A 14,250-nucleotide genomic window follows, 5' to 3' on the forward strand; every position below is an offset into this window, starting at 1 on the left:
TCTTCTAGTTGTAAACCTGATCACTGGGAATGGTTGGTACAAAGTACCTTTCTTTTAACATCTTTCCTTTTCAAAAGTCGATTTCTAAACTTTTTTCCCAGAGATTTTCTCGCCATAAAGTGTGTACATTTATCACCATTTAAACATTTAATCTTGTCTAAGAAGTTTCTCAGGTTTCAGGTAAAGAAATCACTGGAAGCCTGAATTTGACATGTATGAAGGTTTGAGTTACTGAAGGTGATTGTGTCATTTAGATTTCAGAAGGGAGATAATACTGTCTGTAGAAAACATTCTGTGCTTTTCATGCAAATCTTTGTGCTCTGCTTTCAATTACATGTAACTTTGTTTTGTGCATCATGGTAAGTTTTTGAGTGTAACTACTGTGAAGATATTACACAGGTCACAGTACATGTATTAATGCCATTTTTTAGCCTCAAAATAGATTTAATATGATATATTATTATTATTATTATTATTATCGATCTCTTTTCATCTCCAGTATAGCAGTTATATATGTGTTTACAGTGCAGACTGATGTAAATAAAAAAAAATATTATTTGTGCAGATGAGGCCTGTGAGTTTGTCTTACCAGAGGATCAGGAGAGTGTTGTGGAGCATCTCATCTGCACCAAGCCCCTCTACTCCAGGTACACTAACACTGAAGCTAAGGTTTATGCACCAATATTCTCAGCTTCAGGTACAATTAGACTGCAGTAAGGGTTCAGCTGTACCAGGTACCTCAACTCCAAGTGTATTCGGACCTAACGTAGGACTTGTTTTAGCTTGCCTTTTTTTTTTTTACTCCTGATGCATATTATGGGCTCTGTTAGTGTTCACCTGAATGACGCCCCTTTGACTCCATAAATCAGGTATTAAGCCCTTTTGCAGAGATACTGAAAAGTTTGCAGCACAATTTTTTAAGCAAACATCCATATCAAAATTTAACAAACTGCTGAAAAATACAAGCACTTATCACTGTAAGCAGACTTCTACAATGAGTAAGCTAGGTCTGGCAAATGTGTGTATGTGTGGTTTTGACAAATGTGTTCACCATCACCAAAATATCTCTATAACTGAATTCGAAGTGGATGGATTTCATAGCATTTGCTACAGGAATTTAATTCATTGGATGAGCTTTGTGTTCCTGAAAGGACTGCAGGGAGACAGAAAAATAAAGATGAAATACTTTATACAGAAGGCATCTTTGCAAAGGGGTCTTTGGAATGGAACCTTTCAATCTGATTTGAGATTCAAAGAGACATAAGCGCTCCAAATGCAAACAACATGTACAACAAGAGGATTTCAGTTGCTTGTTCATTTCAATGCGTGTTATTCTCTCAGGTGCCAGGAGACTGGTTTCGTATAACTCCCGCTTACTCTTGTTGCACCTGTCTGATCAAGTTATGTTATATGAAGTCTTATATCGCGCGCGTATCTCCAGACTCGGACTCAAGGCGCAGGGATCTATTTATGCCGTGTGAGATGGAATTTTTTACACAATACATCACGCATTCACATCGACCAGCAGATCGCAGCCATTTCAGCACATATCCTACTTTTCACGGCCTATTATTCCAAGTCACACAGGTATTTTGGTGGACATTTTTTATCTATGCCTATACAATTTTGCCAGGAAAGACCCTTTTGTCAATCGTGGGATCTTTAACATGCACACCCCAATGTAGTGTACACGAAGGGACCTCGGTTTTTCGTCTCAACCGAAAGACTAGCACTTGAACCCACCACCTATGTTAGGAAAGGGGGGAGAAAATTGCTAACGCCCTGACCCAGGGTCGAACTCGCTTCCGAGCGCAAGTGCGTTACCACTCGGCCACCCAGTCCTCTAAGTTATGCATTTAGAGCGCTTACGTCCCTTTATTTCTCCATCTTAAAATACTGCTCTGCCTCATTTGAGTAAGATTCTTTCAATCTGATATCGCTCAGTTACATTCACGAAAGAAAACAAATGCACCACGGTCTTGTTGGAGGTAAAGCGATTATGCTGAGTTTTACTTGCCCTGCAACAAAGGTAACCTACGTGTATGTGGTTGACTTTAAAACCGTTGCTAGGACTCTCTGTATGCCTGAGGATGGGCGGCTGGGGGAGGAGGGAAGGAGTGGGATTGTAAAGGTTAAAACAGATGTTTCACTGGCTTTCATTCGGCTTTGATTCGTAACAAACAACTTTTTTTCAGCCCTGCAGCGCCAGTGTTGGGCATGGACATTGTGAGTGACCCCACACTGACCCCAACACTTCTGGTTCTTTCCATGGACCATGACTTTACCGCTCTTCCCATGAGGTGAGTATCACAGGAAAGACGGTGCACTAGATTGCTTCTGTGCTAAAGGATCCAGTTATTGTCATGGAAAATGAGGACAGTTAGAAACAAATTAAATTCTTTTGAGATGGCTGAAAGAGAGTAAATTTGACATTTCAGGGTTACATCCCTTTTCAGTGACAGTATTATGACCCCCCCCCCCCCCCCCCCCCCCCTCAACTATTTTAGATTTTTATATTGTGTTCTGGCACAAGGGCCCTTCTTTATAGACTTTTGTTGAGCCTCAGAATACTGATGGTGCTGAAAATGGCTTGAAGCGCCTGTTGTCAATGCTGTTTGCAGAAAGTACATGATTTGTCCCCCTACATCTGTTATTTCTGCCCAATCCATGGTTAACATACTAGTAAGTGCCCCCCCCCCCCCCCCCTTTTTTCTAAGACCTCAAAAATGTACGAAAATATCAGGTCTTAAAAGGAGGTGTGTCTTAAAATTGAGGCAGATTGCATGGATTATGAACCAAAAATATGAGAAAGCAAGATCTTCCTCCCCCCCCCCCCCCCCCAAAAAAAAGGGAGGGGGGAGGAGTCTTAAATCAGGGGGTCTTGAAGGGGGTTCCACTGTTTGTGAAAATCGTCTTTCTCCATCCACAGTTGCAAGTACCGCAACCCATTCTCAGGCTTCATGCGCGACTCGTCCTGTGTGGAGGGTCTGTCTTCCCCTCTGCGTCGTATCGCCGCCGAGCCGTTCAGTCAGCACATCGCCAAGATCCTGCATCGCTCCGTCTCCAACCCTCTGCTGATGTGAGCATTGATGAAAAGTTTCTGTCTGTCTGTCTGTCTGTAAATCTTTCTGCATGCCGGTCTCGTTTCAATGTTCTCTTCTTCTTCTTTTTCTTCTTCTTCTTCGTTCATGGGTGCAACTCCCGAGTACACACATGTTTAGCAGAAGTGGGGTTTTGGGAGTTTGAAAGTTTTTCCCCACCATTTAGGCAGCCATATTTGTTTTCGGGGGTCGCAAGCTGGGTATTTTAATGTTTTCAAAACCCACCATGGATTATTGGATCTTTCTGTGCGTACTTTGTCGTGTGCTTGTGTGTACACACAGAGGGGGGTAAGGAAGGCACTAGCAGGTCTGCACATAAGTTGAGCTGGAACACATGGGAGGCTGACGTCTTAACCACTCAGCAACTGCGCCTATTGTCTTCAGATTTTCTTCCCTGTGTCTTGTTGCTGTGACAGTTTGCAGTGAAAGGGGAGTGGGTCATACACGAGTTAATGAATACATTTCATGCATCTCACTTTGTTCAAATCAAGGGGACAGAATGAAAGCAAGTCATCTCTGATGTTTGAGTGAATGTGGAAGAGTACCATGATTTGACACAGGCTCCTTTCTTGGCTCTTCCTTTTTAATGTACAGAGTGTCATTGCTCAACTACGTCATAGATCTCCTTGATGGAGACCCTTCCTCCTCCAGGCATGTGTCTTGGATATTTGTCGTTGATGCTTCTGTAACGTAGTCTTTATCTAGGCAGGGGTGTTGACCCTACGCAAACCATTTTAGACTCATGGGGGAGCTGGTCTAGCTTAGTCTGACCTCTATCCTTTGACCTGTCCAGCATGGGTGGCCCTACCAGGAGCATTTGCTCCGGCTGGCATAGCTCTCCGGGTTATCGAGATACTCAAGCCCCCACCCCACGACAAGGAGTAGACCGTGTGGGGGGTTGCTCAACTACAGAACCATGTAAAAATGGAAATTTGAAAGGGGCTTTTACTGAGCAGCCTCATGAGAAAGAGTTGTGTTGTTTTGTTGCGTTTTTATATTGCTTTGATATTGTTTGTAGATGCTTTTCTGCTTTTTAGTGTTCACCTTAGAAGTTTTACTATAAAATGCCCCTCCAAATGATCATGCGAACAGGACAAACCCGAATACAGAGATGAGCCAGCGAGAGTGCTACATGCTCCTGATGCGAGTGACACAGGTTCTGCGCGAAGAGTACGTCCAGAAACAGGAGCATGCCCAGCAGGAAACGGACACAAGGTAAGTGTTTGTCATATTGTGGTAAGATCCTGAAAACATCCTTAGATAAACCTTGATACCTTAACCTTTGCCGGATGCCGCTTTTGACTACACACGCCCGACGATGCGGGTTTGTCTGAACCCATACATTTGAAAGAGGGTTTTTACCGTTTATTTCTTTAACGACGGGGTGGGTTCAGGGAAACCCACAGCGCTACTTCAGTGGGTGCATCGAGTTTCTCCCTTCACCGACTTCTTGCAGGGGAGGGAGAGGGGGAGGGAGAGGGGGAGGAAGAGACTGAGAGAGACTGAGAGACTAAGAGAGAGAGAGAGAGGCTAAGAAAGAGAGAGAGAGAGAGACTAAGAAAGAGAGAGAGAGACTAAGAAAGAGAGAGAGAGAGACTAAGAAAGAGAGAGAGAGAGAGACTAAGAAAGAGAGAGAGAGACTAAGAAAGAGAGAGAGAGAGAGACTAAGAAAGAGAGAGAGAGAGAGACTAAGAAAGAGAGAGAGAGAGAGACTAAGAAAGAGAGAGAGAGACAAAGAGAGAGAGAGAGACTAAGAAAGAGAGAGAGACTAAGAAAGAGAGAGAGAGAGAGACTAAGAAAGAGAGAGAGAGACTAAGAAAGAGAGAGAGAGAGAGACTAATAAAGAGAGAGAGAGAGAGACTAAGAAAGAGAGAGAGAGAGACTAAGAAAGAGAGAGAGAGAGACTAAGAAAGAGAGAGAGACTAAGAAAGAGAGAGAGAGAGACTAAGAAAGAGAGAGAGAGAGAGACTAAGAAAGAGAGACAGAGAGAGAGACTAAGAGAGAGAGACTAAGAGAGAGAGACAGACAGGGAGAGACAGACAGAGAGAGAGAGAGACAGAGAGAGAGACAGACAGTCAGATAGACAGACAGTCAGATAGACGGATAGACAGATAGACGGATAGACAGACAGACAGACAGACAGACAGAGCAACTGACAACAGACATACAGACAGAGAGATACGGACAGACAGACAGAGAGACAGACAGTCTCTTGGAGACAAACAGGCAGACAGACACTGTTCCGCCGCTTTGGTAATTATGGGTGTAGCAGAACCCGCGCCGTCGGCAGAGGGATAGTTACAATCACTACTACTCTTTAAAAGTATGGGTTTGCGTGAACCCGCGCAATCGGTAGTGTTTATGTTAATTAACATAATCAATTAATTTTAATGTTTTGTCATGTACACACTAAACATTTGCAGACAGAGAGCAAATTAGGTGTGTGAGAGATACTTAAAATTTCAAAACGATACCTTTAATGGTTCCAGAGTTACAATGATTTTAGTGTGTCTCTGGGTACAGGTGAACCCAGGAAGCACGGCAAAGGTTAATGCTGTACCAGTGTATGTGTGTGTGTGTGCAATGTGTGCATGCGTGCGTGTTTTACACCTGCATGCGCATGTGCTTGCATACCTTAGTTCATCAGCTCTCTTATAAGCCACATGATCTGCAGACATTCGTGTGTGTTCTTGTCCCAAAATTCACCATAAACATGGATGCACATCAAATTTTTCTTTTGCAGGGTGCGAATCTTGACGGACCAGAAGGAACAGCAGCTGTTGGAGTTGAAGTCTCTGGAACAGACGAAGAACTCTCTGCGAGACAAGGCGGAGAAGATCGGAGAGAGGCTGCAGAGTTGTCATGACAACCAAGATGACCTTCTCCGACGGTCAGTGGAGCAACACTGTTTTTGTGTGGTACATGTAGTGTGTGAGACTGCTTCCCACACTTGTAATGGATGTGACAGTACCTGTTAGTCAGACTTTGTCGTGGGACAGAGTTTTCTTCCACACGAGATTACGTTGTCTAACGAAGCTGTCCGGCTGTTCTATGGCCGGTTTATTATATAAAGGGAAGCAAGCAGTTAAAAACGGGCGTGGACAGAGGGATACCAAATTGTAGATAATATACCTGTGGAATGTCTTATCATTATAATTATTCCATTACAGTCACACCTGCCCTAGCGACCAATACTTGATAACAACCACCTACTCACAATGACAACCCTGACAGGTTTTGTTCAGTATAACTCACTAGCCACAATGACCACCTGGTTGTAAAGACCACGTTTGTTTGGTGCCTTGGGGGGTCGTTACAGACAGGTTTGCTTTTATACCTCTACATATGTCAAAATGATATGTGTATATATATACATTTTCAAACTTGTTCACAAGTTTTTCACTTTTAAACTCTTAAACTTTTGAACAAAGGGTGGTCTTGAGTTGTATCATCTTTTATCTGATTATATATATGTATGAATTAAAGAGTATGCTTTTAATGGCCCTTTCCCAAGGAAGATAATGCATAGCATGTGAAGAAAAGATATCTGGTTATTTATTCCTATATAAGGATTTTAACATATAAATGTTATCATCTCCTCCCCCCCCCCCCCCCCTGCAATATTTATGGAGAGAGGGTCCCGGATTCCAGTCAACTTGGTCTGTTTTGCTTGGGGTTTTTTTTTTTTCTTTTCTTTTTTTTTTTTAAATATCATATCACACCATACTTGTCCTCAAGAGGCCAACAAAATGCCTATAGGACAGCCATATTCCTTTTCGTTCATAGACAGGTTTGACTGTATTATTCTTCATGCTGCAGGTTGGAGGCCATAATGCGTAAGATCCAGTGCCGCGTGCCCCTGCTGTCCATGTCCGAGAAACACATGCATTCTGAACTGCTGGAGATGAAGGAAAAGACGGAGGAGTTTACCAAAAACCTGACACAGGTAAGGACAATATACTTTGTATTTTTGACCAAACGTGAGATTTGACATGGATCGAGACAGCCATTGTTCAGTATGCCAGAAGAAGTTGTGAACAACGGAGGAGTAACTGTCATCCCATGGTACTGATAACTAAAACAACTTTGATTACATTCTGGTCTAATGCAACACTTTTGGTTGTAGTATTGAGTTTGAAACAGTGTCTTGGTACCCCGCATACACTCAGTGACTAGAGCTAGAGGTTTGTAGTATTGAGTTTGAAACAGTGTCTTGGTACCCCGCATACACTCAGTGACTAGAGCTAGAGGTTTGTAGTATTGAGTTTGAAACAGTGTCTTGGTACCCCGCATACACTCAGTGACTAGAGCTAGAGGTTTGTGAATGGGAAAGGACTGGGTGCAATCAACAAAGTGATGGGATTTCTTGGGTTTCTTCCCTTTGCACATTTCAGACACTTACATTTCAGGGTAATAAAACGAGGAAAAAAATACAAAACTGCTGTAAAACACATAGGTATACAATGTTTTTTTACAGAAAAGACATAACCTAAAGTCGTGGAAATGTTTGTGCATCACACACCTGTCCAGAGATCGTCCACCAGCAAAAGGAGCAAATATGCAGAAAAATTATAATTGATTAAAAAAAACATTACTTTGGTTCTGCTTTGCAGTTGCGGGCCAAACAGGAGTACCAGCAGCGACACATGTGTCAGCCGCAGACAGTATCTTCCCCGTCCACACACCTTCGTCAACAGCAAGTCCACCACATCAAGGACATTTTGAAGGAAGAGTGAGTACATGTACTGTTCTACTTTATCGACTGCTTTTCTGATGTCAGTCAAACTGTTCATATAGAATTGCCACAAGAAAGATATTTTGTAGTAAGAGTGAGCTTTTTAGTTTAGAATTGCCACAAGAAAGATATTTTGTAGTAAGAGTGAGCTTTTTAGTTTAGAATTGCCACAAGAAAGATATTTTGTAGTAAGAGTGAGCTTTTTAGTTTAGAATTGCCACAAGAAAGATATTTTGTAGTAAGAGTGAGCTTTTTAGTTTAGAATTGCCACAAGAAAGATATTTTGTAGTAAGAGTGAGCTTTTTAGTTTAGAATTGCCACAAGAAAGATATTTTGTAGTAAGAGTGAGCTTTTTAGTTTAGAATTGCCACAAGAAAGATATTTTGTAGTAAGAGTGAGCTTTTTAGTTTAGAATTGCCACAAGAAAGATATTTTGTAGTAAGAGTGAGCTTTTTAGTTTAGAATTGCCACAAGAAAGATATTTTGTAGTAAGAGTGAGCTTTTTAGTTTAGAATTGCCACAAGAAAGATATTTTGTAGTAAGAGTGAGCATTTTAGTTTAGAATTGCCACAAGAAAGATATTTTGAAGTAAGAGTGAGGTTTTTAGTTTAGAATTGCCACAAGAAAGATATTTTGTAGTAAGAGTAAAGTTTTTAGTTTAGAATTGCCACAAGAAAGATATTTTGTAGTAAGAGTGAGCATTTTAGTTTAGAATTGCCACAAGAAAGATATTTTGAAGTAAGAGTGAGGTTTTTAGTTTAGAATTGCCACAAGAAAGATATTTTGAAGAAAGAGTGAGTTTTTTAGTTTAGAATTGCCACAAGAAAGATATTTTGAAGAAAGATATTTTGAAGTAAGTGTGAGTTTTTTTAGTCTAGAATTGCCACAACAAAGATATTTTGAAGAAAGTGAATTTTTTTGGTCTGCTGCTTTTCTACTGTAAGTGAGAATGTGGATTTAGAATCGCCACATCATATTAAGGACATTTTGAAAGAAGAGGAGTTTTATTTTGTTGGCTAATCTTCCGTTTCGAATAACACCGTTAATATAGACATAGCGCAAGAAATATATTTTGAAGGAAGAGTATTATATTAATGGCTGCTTTTCTGCTATAAGTAGGACTTTTCATTTAGCACCGCAAGAAAAAATATTCTGAAGGAAAAGAGTTATTTTGCCACAGGATAGATATATTACGAAGGAAGAATTTTTAAAAATAAATTTCCTGGTGTAGGTAGGAATGTTAATTTAGAATTGCCACAAGAAAAGTAGTTTGAAGGAAGAGTGTGCTCTATTTTGCTGGCTGCTTTTCTGCTGTACGTTAGATTTAAGAAAGGGCACAAGAGAATGCTTTAATGATTTTGTTGTGCCCCTTTGTAAATATGTTGCTGTGTTGTCATACATGTGCATATGAATAACATTTTGTTTAAACCAGTGATTTGGCTTTACTTGTTGCAGGGGAGACCAGATTGCTTGCCTGATGAAACAGATCTCTCAGCTGAAGATGGAGACCAGCTTGTGAGCAAGGAAATATACCTACAAGTTTCAGGAGACGTCAAGATGGTACATTGTATTTTGATTATCGGAGGACAGAAACCATCATTTGACAATGGAGCGTGTCCGTTTTCTTTGTCAAGTAACACAGGCAGAGATAGACTGCTGACATGTCACACTTTCTGTGTACTGTTCCATATGTGTATGTGGTTATTATACCTGATTTCTAGCAATCTGATAAGCAATCTGTATCTGTGACAATACGTTGAAAAACCACTTCTGGCATTTGATCAACGGCAATGATGGCCGCATTAAAAAAAAAAGAATGTCTTAACTTTGGAAAAGTAACAATCATCCCATCATCATGGTATTTGTGGCTCCCAAAAATGTGCAGCTCAAGTTTTCATGGTGAACATGCGCCTGTGGTGATGTCACTCCAGAGGTCTCATCTTTTCTTTGCTGCAAGATGTTATCAGAGCAGAGAATTTTTTTGTGGTGAAAGTTGTCTGATCTTTGTCCAGAATGATGTAAACGTTTGTTGCCACCAACTGGAGTGTGTGTTATTCAAAGTGTAAATATCAAGTTGAACGAACAAGCTGCTTAATTTTAGGTGCTTTTTATGGGAAACTGTTTCATTGCTATTTAGAATTCGTTTTTGTATTCAGATTTGGGGGAGAGGGGGCATTAGTGTACATAAAAGTAAAATAATGTATTGCCTATACAATACAAAATTAAACATTTTTGCTTGTAGATGGAGGGGGGGTCATGTTTTATTGGATATGCAATTTCAAAATCAACATTTAGTATTATGCAAAATTCTTGTCTTATTAGAAATAGTCACGAGAATTTTTCAGACTGGAGCAAATTGAAGACCTAGTATTTCATCAAAGCAATTGGTATTCTGCTAATTTCAGGGATCATGCCTTAAAGAAGTCTTAGTATACTGTGTTTTAAAAAAAAATCTACCTTCACCCTCTTGGAAAAAAATGTGCATTGTTTATGCATGAAAATGGAGCTTTTTGAACATTTCATAGTGCTGTGGTCAACACTAAACACAATATTTATGTGTGATATCTCAGCAGTTTTAACTTTTATCGGGGCGACCCTCAAGACAACATGATAACCTATGGTCGCTTTTCACTTACTGTTCCATTTTTACAGTCAGGATTTTTTTTCTCAACTTCTTGAAGGACATATTTGTGACAGATGAACAGGTATTGATGGATGTCCAAGACCAACTGTGTCTTTTATATTTAGCTGCTAACGAGTAATTCTCTAAACATGATACTGTCTTCAGAACATGAAAGCTGTGACAGGTGCTAAGATAGTAAGATGAAAGAGCAGATGTCAATAACTTTTTAAGTGGTTTTGAACTTTTGTGGTAAAAATGATTGAAGTACACTGAATCTGTTTACTTTGTGTCCGTATGTGTACGAGTATGTTGGATTAAAAAAAAAATGTACTGCTATTGGTCTTACTGTAATTGTGGGAACGGACACACTTGCATACATAAAGCCACATGTATATGCTTGAGTTCACTATCTCCCCTGTATGCATTCTTGCTATCCCTGTCTGGTTCTGCCTTAACACTTTTCTTACATTTGTTCAGTTGTGTTAACCTCTATCTCTCTCTCACACACACACACACTGAAACAAAAACGACCACCTCTGGCTACCTGCTGTTTCCTACACCCCTTCAACCAGACACAATCATGATTTTGTTATGCTCAAACAGAAACACATTTTTCTCCGACTTCATGACATCAATTTATCTATTCTTGTGGCAGGCAATCATTGGGTTTTTTCCCCATCACATTTACATCCTAAATCACATCTCACATACAAATAAACATCACACACAATAAGTCATTTCATGTGGTTTGGTTCAAACAGAAAGGAATCACTTTTTGATCGCAGATCAGTCAAAGATGACACAAGTTCTAAACTACATGCAAAACAACATAAGCCAAAGGTATATGCTGATGCTTTACACAACATTATCACAATTAAGTCGCTCTGTAAATCAAAAGTTTAACAAAATGACATGCACATATTCTGTTCGTTATAAAGGGAAAGTAGACAGGAGAGAACCATTGCAATAACAAGAAGCTACTTAATTTTCCTCTCTTGGTTATAACAAGGCCATGACGAATGCAGAAGAATTTACAATTTTCCTTATTATGCACCAACAAAACGGTGTTAAATACTTTCCCAAACAACATACAACAAAGCAATATAACCTGTGGTCATTTACGTAATTGTTCCTGAACGCTTAATATAAACTGTTGCCTGATGTTCCCATTTTCATCAATTTTGCGAACAGTAATTTCATCTGTAATATCGATCAAAAAACTTTACAAATAAAGTCAATATTACTCTGGACTGTTGTATTTCTTCTTGTCGATCACACGTCTATTTTGTCAGCCCAGACAGCGAGATAAATGATACTGTCTTTTCCTTTCCTCGGTACAGCTGGCAGCAGAGGGGGACTGCAGTTGGCCAGGTGTGTTTTGCCACTGGTCACATGGGTTTGGCAAAATACATTGGGTCAGTGCTCTGATGTGCATAAATTCTTTAACAGAAGTGGGCATCATATTGAGTGCACATAATGCTTATGAGAGCTCATTTTTCACTCAATCGCACATTTCTACTGACTTGTGGCATTGTTTGCATAATTTGTTTTCTAAGGGACACAGCTCTTCTATAGCCCATGATAAAAAAAAAACACTGACACGTTATTTTCGAACATCTATTAAAACATCACTGTTTCAAACCATTCACAAATATTATCTACCAAAGATCAAACTGCTAAACACAGATACTCAGCCCAAGATCTTCACCCCCCCCCCAAAAAAAAACTACAATGTAACAGTAACAAGGGACTTTTGACAATTGCTACCTCCAAATTCATATCAAATGATTTTGATCACCACATCAAAGACCTTTATAGTTTTGCACATTTTGATTTGTTTTCTATAGTTGTACTTGTGTTACGTTACTATACATGACAATTTTATCTAATCTAACAAGAAACTCAAACTTAACACTGTATACTGAACACATGACACTGTGGAAAACTAAACTTTTTTTTGGCAGGGCAAAAGACGATTTTTGGAAATAACTCCGTTGATTTTGTTAACCATCATTTGTATGATCAGGCTATGACTATTTGCACGAACCATGGCAGATACATCTTAGTTAAGGTTAAGGTAGTTACATGTATTAACTCTACCGTTTGTATGGTTGACATCAAGATAAAGTGCTTGATACAAACAAAAGTTTTTAACAAAAATATGAAAACGAAAAGGACATGTACGCGTACATTCGCTTTCCATTTTTTTCAACACGCATTCACAATATGTATACCTAAGCAAAAAATTACCCCCTACCTCCTCCTAAGTACAATGTATCAACACAAGCACCTTACATCTTGCACTAAAGTGCTTTGTCCTCTTTTGGGGGCTTCTTTTTTTCTTTTTTTTTGCAGGGAACCTACAACATGTTTTTAAAGAATATTCACACCATGTCCTCTACAACAAAACAGAACAACAAAAAACTGTCTTCAAATGAATTTACAGCACGATTCCTCGCAGAACATAATCATTGTGTGGAATGTAAGAAGTAAGCTGGTCCCTTTGGCTTTGTACAGTTCAAATTTCATCTGTCTCAGCCCAGAGAAAAAGTGTGTCATTAGAATGTTAAAAAAAAAGCAAATACATTATAAATGTTTTTGTCAGAAAAGTTCTGTACTCTATGCCTAATAATATCAAAACAGTTCATCCTTTTTACCACCCCTACAAAAAGTCTTATGACCGTGAGAATATATTACACTCTTAAAATAAATTGAGTACTTTCAAGACAAAACTAAAGCAAGAGAATAATTAACATCCACTGGTGCGAGCTATCTAAACTATTACATGTATAAATGTAAAGCAGATATATCCAAAAATATAGCTGATGCATTTGCAGATAAATTAACAAGGCACTCAGAACTTGGAATCAAAATATGAGTGTAATGCATAAAGTGAGACAAATAACTAAAGTACAAGAAAGCTATTCAGCAATCAAATTTATTCCTGCGTTGATCTTAAGATTTCAAAGGCCTGATTTTTAAGCTGCTATTTCATCATTTTTAGGGAAACAGAAAATGTCCCACACATGTTTTTCTTAGTGTCACAGGTATATTGTAAACATACCGTCTTGCAATGCAAACATCTTATTATACATAAATGTTACTGCTGAAATAAGAAAATGTACAAACAGAAGCTTTGTGATCCATAAAATTATTACATTTATTTAACATAACCATAAACATTTCTGCTGGTTTGTATTGGCAAGTCTATGACAGAGGTGGCAGGTAATAAATTTGCTGATAAAAGTAAGTACAATTCATTAACGTATAAGCCACTGGAACAATGAGCAAAATAAGAAATAGAAATTTTCCGGAAATAACTCTTTCAGGGTTTTCATGCACCGTGGAAGAGTTGTATTCCTTGAAGACGCGTCAAGAGTGTATACTCGCCATTAGCTCCACAGTGAACAATCAATGTGCTTTCTTTTTTGTTCAAGTCACCAGACTGAAGGGACAATGTAAAAATGACCCTAACAGCATGTTTACATTCTTGCCTCACCGCCAATCAAAATAACTCTTTCCCAGCGCATAAAAACAGTTATTTCCGAACACCGTCTAGCTTTTGTTACATAAAATGCTGTTGCACTTACAAACCTACAGACACATGGTGGATACAAACTTGAGCTGTCATTAAGTGCTGAAGATCCCTCTCACCTTCATTCAAATTTAATTAAGATATGTAAAGAAATTCACCAAAGAGTAGCTGTTCCTAACTAAACCAAATGTCAACTCAATTGGCCCATAAACACCAGAAATCTGACTGCCGACAGAAGGAAAAACCTGCTGTTTGA

At 39.2% G+C, this 14,250-nt stretch overlaps 1 protein-coding gene across 3 annotated transcripts in view; it reads left to right on the forward strand.

Annotated features, from left to right (window-relative positions):
* The window catches only part of LOC138975805 (nucleoporin 88-like), a 31,961-nt gene extending 21,168 nt beyond the window's left edge, over positions 1–10,793 (forward strand). The window contains exons 8-16 of one of the 3 annotated variants that reach the window (XM_070348555.1): positions 566–647; positions 2,196–2,300; positions 2,930–3,079; positions 4,194–4,316; positions 5,845–5,991; positions 6,921–7,047; positions 7,715–7,833; positions 9,292–9,367; positions 9,768–10,793. In XM_070348555.1, the coding sequence (XP_070204656.1) occupies positions 566–647; positions 2,196–2,300; positions 2,930–3,079; positions 4,194–4,316; positions 5,845–5,991; positions 6,921–7,047; positions 7,715–7,833; positions 9,292–9,355 (917 nt within the window). In that variant the 3' untranslated portion in view covers positions 9,356–9,367; positions 9,768–10,793. Of the gene's footprint in view, positions 1–565; positions 648–2,195; positions 2,301–2,929; positions 3,080–4,193; positions 4,317–5,844; positions 5,992–6,920; positions 7,048–7,714; positions 7,834–9,291 lie in introns of all 3 variants that reach the window. The other 2 variants (XM_070348556.1, XM_070348554.1) reach the window with 2 other exon arrangements.
* The last annotated feature ends 3,457 nt before the right edge of the window (positions 10,794–14,250 follow it).

This window comes from Littorina saxatilis, linkage group LG9 (genome assembly GCF_037325665.1).
Source record: "Littorina saxatilis isolate snail1 linkage group LG9, US_GU_Lsax_2.0, whole genome shotgun sequence".
NCBI classification, from domain to species: Eukaryota; Metazoa; Mollusca; class Gastropoda; order Littorinimorpha; family Littorinidae; genus Littorina; species Littorina saxatilis.